Source organism: Rissa tridactyla, chromosome 12 (genome assembly GCF_028500815.1).
Source record: "Rissa tridactyla isolate bRisTri1 chromosome 12, bRisTri1.patW.cur.20221130, whole genome shotgun sequence".
In the NCBI taxonomy this organism is placed as follows: domain Eukaryota; kingdom Metazoa; phylum Chordata; class Aves; order Charadriiformes; family Laridae; genus Rissa; species Rissa tridactyla.
The window spans coordinates 11,517,099-11,531,973 of NC_071477.1; the positions used below are offsets into that span (position 1 = coordinate 11,517,099).

General features: G+C 60.6%; 1 protein-coding gene across 2 annotated transcripts in view; it reads right to left on the reverse strand.

Moving 5' to 3' along the window:
* SRC (SRC proto-oncogene, non-receptor tyrosine kinase) overlaps nt 1-14,875 on the reverse strand; it is a 30,260-nt gene that overhangs the window by 6,651 nt on the left and 8,734 nt on the right. The window contains exons 1-6 of one of the 2 annotated variants that reach the window (XM_054218608.1): nt 13,397-13,413; nt 9,439-9,491; nt 5,474-5,723; nt 5,023-5,122; nt 1,009-1,107; nt 162-265 (exon numbers count right to left, since the gene is read on the reverse strand). In XM_054218608.1, coding sequence (XP_054074583.1) covers nt 162-265; nt 1,009-1,107; nt 5,023-5,122; nt 5,474-5,714 — 544 coding nt within the window. In that variant the 5' untranslated portion in view covers nt 5,715-5,723; nt 9,439-9,491; nt 13,397-13,413. Of the gene's footprint in view, nt 1-161; nt 266-1,008; nt 1,108-5,022; nt 5,123-5,473; nt 5,724-9,438; nt 9,492-13,396; nt 13,414-14,875 lie in introns of those variants that run through there. The other variant, XM_054218607.1, reaches the window with a different exon arrangement.

A 14,875-nucleotide genomic window follows, 5' to 3' on the forward strand; every position in this document is an offset into this window, starting at 1 on the left:
CATCGCTCATCGACCCCAAACATCGGCTCCTGCCTACAAGGGACGAACGACTCTTTTCTCTTTCTTCCTCCCCGTGCACCTAAGCTGGGGGAACCGGGACCACGCAGAATGACCGAGGGGACCGGGGTCCCTGTGCGGATGCCCCCCCACCCCCCACTCACCTTTCGTGGTCTCACTCTCCCGGACCAAGAAGGTTCCTCGGGGGTTTTCGGGGTTGAGCAGCAGCCGCTCGGATTCCCGGCGGGTGATCTTCCCAAAATACCACCTGCAAGAGCAAGTCAGCGGCTCAGCACCCAGCACTCTCCCCCCTGACTCCATTGCCTGTCCAAGCTGGGAGCTCAGCCCCAGCCCCCCTCTGCTGCAGGTTTTGGAGACCACGGGCTGCGTCTCCAGGCTCAGGCACCCCCGGGTGCACCATGTCCCTGTACACCCCGGGCTGGGCATCACGCGAGGAGCAACCATGGACTACATAACACTTTCACTCCAAAAACCTCCCCAAATGAGGGGCTCTGGGGACCCCTGAAGCCCCCCAAGCTCTTGCTGGGGGTGGATGCCATGCCACTGGCTGGGGACAGGCTGTGGGGACGTGGCTGGCACCTCCTGCTCTTGGACTTATGGCCAGCTTTGCCCCTGCCTGCTCTCCCTGTGTGACAGCCGCCTCCGTGCTCAGCCTGATCTGCAGAGGCGGAGCCGGCAGCATCCTCAGGCATGGATGTGTGTCCGTGCAGAGGAGTAAAAACCAGACCCAAAGCATCAGCCCCTGCTACGCCACCGCTCATCCCTCCACCGCGCAAGCACGCCGCACCTCCGCGCTTTATGGGCCTTATAGAAAGGCTGGAAAACGCTTATGGGGTGTGCAAATTCAAAAGGGAAAAATAACAAAAAGGAAAAAACCCGGAGGCCTTGCGAGTTTTGCCCGGGAGAGGGGCAGGGGGAGGGAGGAGCGCTCGGGGTGCATTTTGCATTTTCTATCGCTCGTCTTTAAACTGTCTCAAAGATGGCAATTACTCTTCAGCCTGGATGGAGTCTGAGGGCGCGACATAGTTACTGGGGATGTAGCCCGTCTGTCCTGTAGTGAGGGAATGAGCCAGCCACCAGTCACCTTCCCTGCAAGAGAACCAAAACACACTCAGTGTGAAGCCAGGAGCCCCCCGGCCAGACCCTCTCCTGTCCGCAGAGCCCGGCCAGGAAGGGGTGCAGCCCCCACAGCCCCCAGCCCCGCAGCCCCCAGGACTCCTGCTGCCAGCTCCTGCCCGTGGCTCCCTCTGGGCAAGCTCTCGGTATTGGGGCCACCCATCCATCCGCATATGGGATGCTTTAAACTTAAATGGGGCAGGGCAGCCAGCGAGCCAAAACACCTTCGGAGCCACCTGAATGCGAACGGGGTCTGGCTGGAGCTGGAGGGGTACTGGGGATCCGAGGGCAGCGGGGAGCGACAGGCGAGGGGGAGGAAACGGGGAAAAGCCACAGCATGATGGTAGTGATGAAAAAAAAGCACCAGGAAAACCCAAGAGAAAGCATTTGTTAAATACAGGCTGCAGAAAAGCAACAGGACAAGGCTGAGATTTGAGGGCAGAGGGGGAGTGATGCCCAGCCTGGATGCAGCGGGCTCCATCCAGCCTGGGCACATCACCTCCAGCCCCGGGATGGGCACCCTGCACGGCCACAGCCCCTGACCACCAGCTTCCCCCAGTCCCAGCAAGGGCTACGACTGCTCGCACAGAGCCACGCACACCCTCTGCGCTGGCCCCACGGCCCTGAGCACGGCTCTGCCCTGCAGGAGCCCCCACGCTGTCCCCAAAAACCCAGGGCTGACCTGCTGTCCCTCCTTCCCTGGGCACGGCGGCCACAAGGATGTCCCCAGGAGCTGGCAGGGTGCGGGCGCCTTCTCACTGCTCTGCCCCCTCCCCGCAGGGTCCCGCACAGGATGGGGCAGGAAGGGACAATAAATAGAGAAGAACAAGGGGACGGTGGGAGGTGGCTTCCCCTTCCCCGCAGACAGCAGGGCTTCCTCCTGCCACCTGCATCTTCTCGCCCATCAAAGACGAAGTCACCTAATTTATCCTGACCACGAGGGAGACGAGGCTACAGGAAAACTGCAGATCCGTGGGAACAGCCCCGCAAGGACGCAAGAACTTGGCAGGATGACCTCCACAAACACTTTACAGAAATACCTTAATAACCTCAATCACCACTGCAAGATCCACCAGACCACATCCAGACCCCTGCAGACCTGTAAACTTCCATCCTCGCTCCAGACACACCAGCAGCTTGTGACTTTTTGCCTGTCCCAGCTAAACCAGTGATGCTTCGAAGCGCCTGGGAGAAGCCGGACACAGCCCCTGGCTCCTCATGCTGGTGCCAGCAGGGCTGGGGAAGGCGAGGACCCTCTGGTCATCTTCTCCCAACCACACAGCCAGGCCCTGCTGCCCGCCCAGAGCCAGTCCCCAGCTTCACAGTAGCCCCAGTTTGTATTCTAACTTCTCCCAGTCCCGCTGCATCTTGTGTCAGGTAGCTTGGGCTCCCCAGCCGGAGCTGCTGCCCCCGTCACCTTTACTGGGGCGGCTCCGAAGGGGACGGGAGGATGGTTGGGCTCCTTTCCCACGGGACCGGAGAAAACATCCGCTTGAGAAATGCCCAGCTTTTGACTTGTGGCTTTATTCCAGCTTGGGCTGCAAGCTGGGAATTCGGCAAAAACAAACTATTCCAAAAATGTCTCAGCGGGGGAAAAAAAAAAAATAATCACCATCATCAAAACAAAGCATTTCAACAATTCCCTGCACAATCTTACCCAAAATACCCCACCGCATCCCTGCTGGCTGCCAGCTGGCTGGGAGGAGACCTCCTCCTGCTGGAAATGGTACCACGGGAGCCCTTCTGCACTGGGGTGGGTGGATTTGGCCCCATCTGGGAGGCCGAGGGTCCCTGGAGACAGCTGGAGCTTTACTGGGATGCGGGAGCAGGGAGGTGAGTGATGCGGAGGCTTCTCCTCTCGCCCTGCGCAACCCCAGCCCCGTTAGAGCAGCCAAAACCCGAAGCCACCCTGCAAAGCCACTGGTGGCCGGTCATCCTCATGTCCATGGGCTCCTGCTGCGCCTGGGCTGACCCCAAACACCCTCCCCACAGCCCCAGGGCACCAACTGTGCCCCCTCTGGGAGCCAGAGGAAGGGGACATCGCTGCCTGCCTTTTGTCGTTCCCAAAGCGCGGCAGCCCAAGCTGCTCCCGGACCGTCCGAGCACCTCTGGGCATTCAGCAAGAAGAGAGATTTACCCCCCTGAGCACCACACAAACTGCACAGATTTCTCCACCACCCCCCTCCCTGTGGATATCCCCCCCATGCAGCTGCAGCAGTCACCGGGAAGGTCAGCAGCTAGATCCTGCACCCTCCACCGATGGACCGCCATCGCCAAAAAAAAGGCCTTTTGCTCCCCAGGATGCTGCAGAGCCCGTCACACCCTGACCCTTCCCTCTGACCAAGCCTTTGCCAAACAACAGCAGAAGAGGAAAAGAAGTGTGGAAACCCCAGAAGGGGCTTAAGGCATAAAGAAACAAACCCTCATACATGGACACAATCTGGACCCGCAACGGGCAGAGCTCACTTTGTAACAGCCCAAACCGGAACCCAAGCCTGGGGCTAGTACGCTGCTGAGGCTGTGAAAGCAAGAAGCACCAAACTCCCCAAATTCAGGCTTTTCCTGCAGTGCTGAAGCCCTGCGCATCCTGGACTTCATTGATTAAATCAATCGCCATTAGCAAACAGTGTTGGAACAAGAGGAACACGGATCCGACCGAAAACATGTTTGTGCAACGTTGCCTGACCGCTGCAGGAGAAATATCAGCCCTGGGATGTTCCCTCATCGTTCCACCCTTTGACTTTGCAAAGCTGTTTTGGGTGCCCAGGTTGGAGGCAGCAGCGGAGGGGCCAGCGGGAGCTGCGGACCCCGGGGACCTCATGGCAGCGCTGGGGACAGCCGAAGGATGCCGCAGACCATGCGTGCCAGCACAGACCACACGTGGGTTTAATACAGGACCATGTTCAGTAGCATTTTCCAGCTGGTCACACTGCCCTCCTCTACGCAGCAAGCCATGGGGGTGCTGCTACGACCAGGATGGAGAGCAAACACGCGGGAGGCAGGCTCCTAAAGGAAGTGCTTAAGCACCCTGAGCCACTCACAAAAAATATAAAAATAAAATTAAAAAATGCAACAATCAATGCAAAAAAGGCCAGGAGGGAGAAGACAGACAACTGAAAAGGGACTGCAGAGGGGTGGCAGGTGCAGACAAGGAAAGCGGGCCAGGTTCAGAGCTCCTGGGTGCAGACACAGCTCTGGATGGAGCAGCTCCCCAGCACGGGAAGGGGCTCCCTGCTCTGCCCCCGTTGAACAGGAGGACAAACCCAACCGACCACAAAAACATCGAGCAACCATCTCTTCCCAGCCCCCGCTCCACCCAACCTTGCCCTAGTGTGGGCAGCAGACAGGCTTTTATCGGGTAAGATTGTTAATAATAATAATAGTAGTAAAAATCTGCCATACACACCTGACGTCCACTTTTCTCCTAAACGACAGCGTGGCACAGAGGAGAGAAAAAAAGAGTCAAGAGAGAAGCTGAGATCAGAGACACCGTGCAAGCCCAGGGGAAAGCACCCGTGAAGTTGAGGAGGTGTGTCCAGGCAAACGAGAGGGAGCTGAGGCTCATGGCGACAGGAGACCGGCGGGGACACAGCCCTGCACTGGAGGGCATGGACTGGCCAGCAAGCAGAGGTGGCTTGGTGACAAGGCTGCAAGGCAATGGTGACCAGCAACAGGGCCAGGAGGACGCGGGAGAAGGCAAATGATTGTCTCCAGCACTGATGTCCTCAGACAAGTCATTGCGTCCATGTGAGTTTTGGCACATTCCTCTTTGAGCACCCGTCCCCGGGGAGAGCTGGCCCTGCCGGGGCCGGGCTCGGGGGCTCCGCGGGAGGGAGGAAGGTGGCAGCTCACCCACGTGGGCTTGGCTGCAGGGACAGGGACACTCACGTGTTGTTGACGATCTGCAGGCGCTCTCCCTTCTTGAAGGACAAGTCTGTTTCGGTCCGAGACTCATAGTCGTAGAGGGCTACGAAGGTGGTGACTCCACCTGCGACAGAGACCACTCAGGACGGGCACAGCCACCAGTGCTGCCATGGCACGGCGCTGGGTGCCCCTCACCAGGGGCCCTCCTCTCCCACCATCCTCCCACCACCTCCCGTTTAGGGGTGCCTGGCACAAGCTCTGCTCCCCTCCCAGCTCCCTTCCCCATGGCGAGGGCTTTGCCTGACCATGGCGCCTTATTTTCCAAAAGACCCAACCTCCACCTACTGTTTTCCAGCTCCAGCTGAGTCCCTCAAAAGCAGGAGACACCATCATCACAAGAAGGAGCTGGAACCAAACCCACCAAGACCCAACTGACGAACCCCCCCTGCCCCACCAAGCCCCAGCCCACACCGACCAGCCAGCGCCCCGGCACGCTGCGGCGAGGTGACCGTGTCGGAGGTGTTGAAGCCTCCAAAGAGCTTGGACTCGGCAGCCATGGTCCCGAAGGAGCGGCTGGGGGTGCGATGGGCATCGGGAGCGGCCGCCTTGCTGGGTGTCTGCGAGGCCGGGTAGCCCCCGTGGTGGGTGTTATCGGTGGGCTCCAGGCTGCGCCGGCGCTGGCTGGGGTCTTTGGGCTTGCTCTTGCTGCTCCCCATGGTCCCGGGCTGCAGGAGACAGACACACATGCATAGGGCTTCTTTTGTTATTGTTATTATTATTATCATCATTATTATTATTATTAAGCTGCCTTCCAGGGCTTGTGCGACAGACGCCTGCCCACTAGGAAACGAAACAACTTCTGGAGTCTGTTCAAGCATCAGCTGCCGGAAAGTCTGGCCATCCTGCCCTTGCCCTGGGACAGCATCGCCCCTCATTAAAGCCGAGCCACCTCCCGCGTGGCCGCAGCAGCCAGCGCGACGCCGGGAGTGGAGCTGCCAGGGAGCTTTGGGAGCGGAGGGAAGCACGCTCAGCCGTGGGAGCGAGGATGCCGAGCGCGGAGCCTGGACCAGTACTTGGGAAGGCGACTGCGGATGCTCCAGGGCCAGGAACCTGCCGTGGGGTGTAGCTCAGCATCCCATACAGCCACATTTCCTCCCAACGCGAGGGCTTCTACCAGGGCACGGACACGACAAGACAAGATCCAAATATTCACGAGTTTGGATTACTCAGACGGCAGAAGTTTGGAGAAACCATAGCTGCATCACTCTGCTTGCTCAGGGTGGGGATTTAAACACTCGGGATGTTCCTGTGAAGTCCAAAATGTGCAGCAAACGGGATAAAAGTTTAAATCAGGAGCAGTTTCAGGCTGTTAGCAGCTAAGGACCAAGGGATCTCAGCTTTATATATAGTCATGCCTTCCTTTCCACTCAAGATCACGCTCTATAAATACCTTCAAGGTAATGATATAAATGAAGGAAGGGAATTATTTGCAGTCTCCAAAGATGGCAGGATACCCAGCAGTGTCCTGAAGCTATGGAAGGAAATATGCTAGATCACCCATGGCAGGAGGGAAAAGGGAGGTGGAGACAACCAGGGAGGAGAGTATCTCTGATAAGAACAAACAAGCAGGGAAGGAGCAGAGGAGGCAGCCGCTGCCTGCGGGGCAAGGAGCTGGATGCAGCCTCCTGTGAGGCTTTGCCGAGGGCTCAGCCTCACCCAACAGATGTTTTTTCTATCCCGGCTTCCGAGAGAAGCTCGGGCCGAGCCCCCCCGAGCCGGGTCAGAGCCACGGGGCAGCTCCAGCAGCCCCCACAGCCCCGACGTCGGTGGGGCAGAGCCCACCGCCTCCCGTTTAGGGGTGCCTGGCACAAGCCCTGCTCCCCTCCCAGCTCCCCTCCCCACGGCAAGGGCTCTGCCTGACCATGGGGGTTTATTTTCCAAAAGACCCAACTTCCACCTACTGTTTTTCCAGCTCCCAAATCGCACGGATGACCGGCAGCATCCCCTGTCCCGCTTCCACGCAGGTTTGCTTCAGCTGCAACCGCGCTGGTGGGATCAGACCCTGCCAGGGCTTGGGAGCTGGAATAAACTGATTTTTTGGGCTGTGTACAGCTGTGGCAGCCATTCCGGCAGGGAGCGGAGCCGTCCCTCCTCCTACAGGTGCAGACCATGAGGAGGGAGCGATGCCTTTATCTGCCACGGGGCTCGGCCCACGCAGATCTGTGCCAGGCTTTGGGGGCCTCGGAGCAAAGGAAGGTCAAATCTAAGCTTTGCACTCACAAATCATCACCAACAGCAACCCAGAGGCAGAGCCCGCGGCAAAGGGAAGGGGGTCTGTCCCGTAAATAAATGGACTTTTAAACCCCGGGTGCAGAAGATGCTAAAGCAGAACTGTGGGAGGAAAGCAGGACCTTAAGAAAGAGGAGAAAAAGCCCCCACCGCTAAGGAAAGCAAACCTCCCCGTTCCCCCGCCAGCCCTTTGCTCACCTCTGCCCAGGGCTCCGGCACCCGCTGGTATTCCCGGGATGGCAGCGGCAGCGTGGGGAGGAAAGCAGGGGTATGGCGGGGCTGTGACCGCCCGGCTTGTGACTGCCCACGCGACCATGAGCAAGGGGCGCAGCCGCTCAGAGTTTCCCCTGGAAGCAGCACTTCCCCAGGCAGGAAAACACCCCGGCCGGGGCGGCGGATTTAGCAGCACTTTGGGGACACAAGTGTCCCCTGAGTGCACCCTGCGGGGCTGCCAGCCTGGCTAACCTGGGTCAGCAACTGATTTATCAGCGCGCTGAGAAAAAACGGAGTATAAAATAGTCACTATGCCCGGAGATTAGCCAGGAGCAGAGCACAGACAGGGCAGGTTGGGTCCCCCCCCAGGCACTTCCCCAATGTCCCCAAAGCAGCCCTCGCCTTCCCAGCCGTCAGCCTGCAGGGACAGGACATGCATCCTCCAGGCGTGTCCTGGATGGGGACCCTGGGGACCATGAGTTCATCCCTCCTTGCGCAGCGGTTTTGGGGAGGGAGAGCTCTCAAAACACACATCACAAGCTCCCAGCTCACGCCTGAGGGCTAACCCTCCTCGGCAAGGGCTTTGCTGGGTCTGTGCTGCTCGCTGGGACCTGAGCTGCAGCAGCCGAAGATGGGAGAGGAGGAGGAAGAGGAGGAGGAGGAGGCACAAGCCCGTGGTCCTCTGGGGAATGGGCCGCAGAGGAGCAAGCCCCGCTCCGAGCTCTCCTGTTGCAAACAGCTTTGCACCTACACACCAGCGCGCACCAATTTTGACTGGGCTAGTGCAAAACGTCATCTGGCAACCCCAAAATGTGCCCAGAGGTACTGGCACCCTTGCACCATCCCCACTCCGAGTCACAGGTAACTCAGCCAACGTGACTGTGTGGCTTTAGCCCCCCGGCCGCCCCCGGGATGACATTCCCCACCTGCCCCCAGGGAGGGCAGGGGGTCCCAAGAAACCCCCTGCAGCCACCAGTGAGGAAAGGGTGCAGATTGCCCTGGGAGGATGCAGGGGGTTGTGCAAGAGCCCCGCAGAGAAGTTATTAACGATGGCAGGAATGTGCTGTGCACTCAGGTCCTGGGGGGGAAAAAGGGCCCACACGCCATGGGGAGAGACCCCCCTGCCTCCGGCAGAGCCGGCGACAAAACCCCCCCAGGGCCGAGGGGCAGAGAAGGAAGTGGGTGAATGCACCGCCTGGCTCCCAGCACACCCCAGCGGCGTCACTGGGAGCTGTGGGACAGCATCACAGCGGCCAGATTGCAAAAAAAAACCCCTGCCAGCAGCTGTGCTGTATTTATGTCTAACGCACGGTATTTCTACGTGTAACAGGCTGCAGGGACGCTCAGAGACACCAACATCCAGCCATACACAGCTCGGCAGCGTATTTCCCTGCTCCCATGCTTCTCGCAGCCGACAGCGCTGGGATGGGGGGGGCCCAGCACTGCTCCCCGTCCTGGCCGGTGCCTTGGCTTTCGGCAGGGCTTCCCTTCCCAAGGTTTGCACGGGGGCGGCGGCAGCGGCAGGCTGGAGCATGGCCAGCATTCCCGGTGCTCGCCTCTGACTGATGCGAGGCGGCAGCTTTCCTGCGGCGGGGATTAGCACCCCGGGCACGTCGCAGCCTGCAGGAACTCCCCTGCTTTCCGCTCCCGGGGGGGTCAGCGCCGGCAGCGTATCGCAAACCACTGCGGTGCCAAGTTGCGAGGCCTCAGCTCTTGTGGGGAGCGCCAGGGGGTGGGAAGGACGAAGCGAGGGCTCTGCCTTTTGCTCTTGCTCCCAGCACCCTACCCACCCCCCAGATGCTCAAGGGCCAAATCCGGCTGTTCCAGAGCACCCGGTACCCGAGATCAGGGGGCTGGGAGGTTTTCCCTTCTCCCGGGTGGGTTCATTCAGCAAAGCAGCCTGGCCCCCCCCTCCCCGGGCTGTCGGAGATGCCTTACCAGCACGTTCTGGCTCCAGCCACTGGCGAAGTCAGCTCAGCTCCCGCCGCAGCCTGCGAGACAGAGGGGACGTCAGCACCCGCGGCACCCGCCGCCATCCCCACACCCCGCCGCCCTCTCCCGCCCGCGCCACGGTCCGGCGCCCAGGGCTGCCGCTGTGTTCCTCCTCCTCCTCCTCGCCATCCCTCCAGCACGGGGCCGGCAGCTCGCACCCGCTCGCTCTGATCTCTCATGTGTGAAGAGGGGACAATTCTCTGCTCCACTTCATCAAACCCCCCCAGGGATGGGAGAGGAGGCGGCTGGAGCCGCCCCGAGCGATGTCGCAGGGTGAGAGGGGAGCACAGGCACCCCCAGCCCGCCGAGGGATTTTCAGGGGAGAAACGGAGACGGTTCCTCCGGACATACCAGCATTCCCAGCTCCACCGCTCTGTCTCCAGAGAGCCAGGACTGGTGGCAGAGAAGGTTGGCCACCAACCAGGGACCTTGTCCCCAGGGATGCGAGTTGCCTTCTCCATCCCCAACGGCACAGATGTGCTACAGCATGAACCACGCACAGGGTCTGGGAGCACCTCGTGCTGCCCAAGCCCTGACTCAGCCAGAAAAGCAGGTTTTAGCCAAATCTTTCCAAAGGGACGGTTTCCTGCTGCAAGTGTGCATGATACAGGGACGCTTCTCAGCAGCAGTGGCTCAGGGCAGAGCTTTGGGTCCCATAGAGCTGGGGCAGTCACTCGCCTGGCTCTGCCACCCCCTCCCAGCCCCCAGATCCTGCAGGAAATGCCCCTTTTCCCCCCTCTCCTACCAAAAGGGGAATCTCTCTCCAGCCAGCACTGGTCGCCCAGTGCTGGGCAGAGGCTTCAGCTGCTCCCAAGGGGCTACTGCTTGCCTGGCATGGAGGGGACTCAGCTCCCGCCCTGGCACCCCCAGCTTCATGGCCCTGAGCAGCATCCCAACAGGCTCCTGTCCCGGCTGGAGCCCAGGTTTCGTGTCTCATCCAGGGGGAACACAGAATCATAGAAGGGTTTGGGTTGGAAGGGACCTTAAAGATCACCTCGTTCCACCCCTTACCCTGGGCAGGGACACCTCCCACCAGACCAGGTTGCTCAAAGTCCCCTCCAGCCTGGCCTTGAACACCTCCAGGGATGGGGCAGCCACAGCTTCTCTGGGCAACCTGTTCCAGTGCCTCACCACCCTCACAGATGGATGGGGATAGGGCGGGCAGGTTTTTGCCGCCCTGCCATCTAACCCTGCTGGGAACAAGCCTGGAAGCCAGATCAGCCGCAGCCTCCTGCCTTTATGCCCTCGGCTACCAAGGCACAGCGAGATGGGGGCTTGCGCAGAGACAGCAGTGGAGGAGCTGCTCCCTCAGCACCGCTGGCTGCCATCACAGCCTCCCCTGCCCCAGCTGCCCCGATCCACCCGGCCTCTGCATTACCCAAATTACGGCACGCCGCCCCACCACGGCACCACCATGCACATTGCACACACCACGGAGTGATGGTGGAAGCCACCCAGCAAACTCCAGTGGGGTCAGTGCGACACTGGGCGGCCGCTCTGTGTCCCTCTGGCTGCCAGGCAGAGGATGTGCCACCCCACGGGTTTATTTTGATGGCCTCCCTTTTCCCCTTGCTAATAAGTTTTTGTCACTATTTTTAGTGCGTTTGATTAGGATAACAAGCAGCAGCTGATTGACAGCTCTTTAAGACTCTGAATGGTTTGTAATTTGTACTTGACTAATATTCGCTAGCAATAATTGCACAGCGGGATGGAAGGTGGGGGAAGCTGCAGTCTCAACTCCGGGCTGCAGCACATACAAATAAGGCTGCGCTGCGTACGCACGTGGTGCCCGTGTCCCCGCCGCCCGCGCACGCTGTGCCACCCGGGCTGAGTGAGGCCGTGGCCGTATTTAGACAAAATAGGACCAAAAAAGCCACCGGGGAAACCCAAAACATGCCTTAGCCTGGGGTCAGCCACACGCCAGAGTGGCAAGGTGGAAGGTCCCCTCCGACGCGGAAGGGACGTGTCCCCGCGCGGCTGTCAGGCGGATGGATGCACTTGCATCCCTCATGGTCTCAGGTTCGGGCATTTGGTGGCTGAAAGCAGCTGCTCCGGCAGCAGCTTGGCACAGCCCTGCTGGCCGCTCTGTCACAGGGCCACCATCCCAGCCAGCACATCGCCGCCACGCTGGGCTCAGGCACCCTCCAGCACTGCCATCCCCACGTACTGCCGGGTTCTGCGTTCGGGGGTCTCCCTGGCCCTCCCCAGACCCCCCCCAAGCCGTGGCCGGGCTGAGCGGCAGGCGGAGGGGAGGGTGCCGGGGCTGAGCCCAGCCGCACAGCCTGCCCGGGGCAAAGGCTGCAGCAAGAAGCCACCCCCACCCTCCCCTCTCCAAAAGCAATTAAAAATGAAGCACACTCAGCTGCACAACTCAGCTCGCATCAGATCACGGCACGCGAGACGGCGGCCTCCCCCGCCGGCGCTGGAAATGCCGCCTGCCCTGCCCAGCATCCCCGCTCCTCCGACACCCACGGCACCAGGGATTCTCAACCCCGCCTGTCCCCGCCAAAAAAATATTAACTGCCAAGTCGAGATGCAGGAAAAGGCTCGATCCTCTGCCCTACCTCCCCACGGCAGAGATGCTCTCGGAAAGACAGCAGCAAGGGGAACCGCTGCTCCCTGGCAAAGTCCCGCTCCGGCTGTTTTCCACGGCGCCCAGACCGCTCAAGGATGGAATGGCCGTGGTAGCGCCAGGCTGATAGCGGGGCTGGCTGCGGAGGGGGGAGCGATCTTATCTTCTTTTCAAAGACACTAACAAAAGACACTGATTGGGAGCAGACAAAACACTCGCAGCACGGCGACGAGGCAGAAGCAGAAACCTTGGGAAATGCCGCGCCAGGCTGGGGCCCAACACCAGACACGGAGCCTTGGGGAGGAGAGACATCTCCGGCAAAACAGGCTTCGTCCTTGGGGCTGCTGAGGAGCCGGGGGGGTGCCGAGTGGCACCGCGGGCGGGCGGGTGCTGGGGGAGAGGTGGGCGAGGGGCCGGGGGCACCAGCACCCAGCGGCCGCCGGAGCGAGCCGAGCAGCATCCCCGCCTCGCAAAGCCCCGCCGAGATTCGTAATGGCCCCTGTCTCAGGCCAGACTGAAAAATGAAGCGTGCAGGACGGCGGGCGAGACAAAGCAGCCTCGCAGCGCCCAGCCCACCGCAGCAGGCAGCGGGGATGGGAAGGAGCAGAGAGCGGCGATCCCAAACCCACCCCAACCCGCTCCATCCCCCTTTGCACACAACCGACCCCCCCCCTCCGGCACATCCACGCAGGACAAACAGAAGCCACCCACGAGGTGTGCCGGTAAAAACAGATCCCAGGCTGGAGCCAAAGGGCATCTCACCGTCCCCCTGAGCAGGCAGCACGAGGAGGTGGCAGTGCTGTCCCCACCATCATGGCAGCATCACAGTGAGACAGCGGCCACCAGGGCAGGGGTGATGAATTGCTGCTCCATCGGCGCTGCCAAAACCACTGCGAGGGTGGTACCCGAACAGCCCCAGCACCCCGTCCCCCTCCCTGCGTCGCCCCCAGCTTCCTCCCTGGATTTTGGTAGGAAACGCAGCCCCGGACACACACACACAGCAGTTTCCCCCGAGGTCCCAGGGGATGCTACTGAAATTTTGCCTTTTCCCACGGCTGGGGGCCAGCACACGGCAGCGCAGCCCCCGGCGTTTTGGGGAAAGCCTCGCTGCCCCGGCTCAGCCCACCATCCCCTCCTGCCACCCGAATACACCAGGTCACCGCGTCCCCCATGGAAAAAGCAATTCCCGTCCCCTGTCCCATGCCATCGGGCTTTGCCCGGTACAAAGTGGGAACACAGGGACACGTCTCTGCCAGGCTGGGACCAGCTCCGCTGCCATGAGTCCCAGGTGCTGGTGAAAAAGGGGGGAGCTCCTCCCCCAGCCCCACAAACCAGGGTTCGATGCTGCAGATCCTCTCCCTGCTTGGCTGACGGCGCGAAGGCACGTCTGGGTCGCTCTTCTCCTCTGCGAGGACGCTCAGTTTCTCACCTGCACTGATTCCCAAAACACGGAGAGATGCGGAGATGCTCACTTCATCTCTCAGCTCCAATTCGGGGACCAGGGAAGCCATGGGGAGGTGCCCCCGCTGCCCATCCCAGCTTCACCCAGTGACTGCATGTCGAAAGCACCTGATTAAAGGCTCCCCAGCCCTCCCCTGTCTCCCCCCGGATGATGGAAAACTCTCCCAGATGGAAGGAACGGCTGGCGAAGGAGAGGGGAGGGCGGCAGGGCTGCTGTGTGGGGGCCCAGCTCCGCGCTCCCCACACATGTAAGTCCCAGCCCTTCCCATCCGACCCTGTCAACTCCCGTTAAATTGAAAACCACCTTAATTAAAGCTCCACAGCCCAAGCTAGAGCAGGAGCCAGTGGGTCACGAAAGGGGAAAGGATAATTAAACCAACCATCCAAATTCAACACCCCGAGCACGGGGGAGAGTCACGGTCGGGAGCAATGCAACATGCCTCCGAAGGGACGTGTCGAAACAGGGAGTTTAAAAGACCAAAACAACCCCCTGAGAAGCACAAAAAGCAGGTTCTGGATGTTTATCTGGCCAAGAAACTGTGAAACACCAAACACCCCCACACCGGGAGCCATGCAGGGAGCTCGAGCCCTCCCCACCACCGCGGGGCCGGCCCCTTGACAAGCAGTTTTGGGCTTGTTGGGGCGACGGGCAGTGGCTCTGCCGACACCAGCGGCTGCACAGCGCTGCAGGCAGTGCCCCCCAATACCCCCACAGCACCCCAAAGCCGGGTGAGGGCAGGGGAAGCCCAATGGCGAGCTCCCACCAGCACCGTCTTGCTTAAGGCTGGTGAGAAAAGGTTGCAAGCCTTATATTATTCCCCAAAATAACGCAACCCGGGATGCGCGGCAAGTCGCGCTTGCTGGTGCCAAGCAGCTGAGCGCTCGGTTTTAAGCGTTTTTCTCCCCCAAGAGATGAGAAAAGGGAAGGTGGCCATTGCCACGCCGTGTCACACCCCCATCACCAAACTGCAGCAGAGCTGTGTACTGACGGGGCCACATCTTCAGATCCCCCTGGGCTGACCCACCGCAATGCTGGCCCACAGCTCTGCAATGCTGGCCCACAGCTCCGCACGCCAGGTCCCTGGGAGCTGGCAAAGCTTTGCATGCTCAAAGCTTCCTCCAAGGCAGCTGGTTTTTAATGTACATCACCAAGTGGCGTGGAGGGCTCCGGAGGGAGCCAGCAGCCACCTTTCCTGACCAAGCAAAGCTTGTGGGAGCTCCTGGCACACCATTCCCAGCATCACGCACAGAGCCGTGGGTGCTGGGAGCTGCTGACCCTTGCGAAGGGCTGCGAGGGGAGCCAGTGGTGTCCCATCACCCCTTTCAATCCCCATGCAGCAACCAGGCACC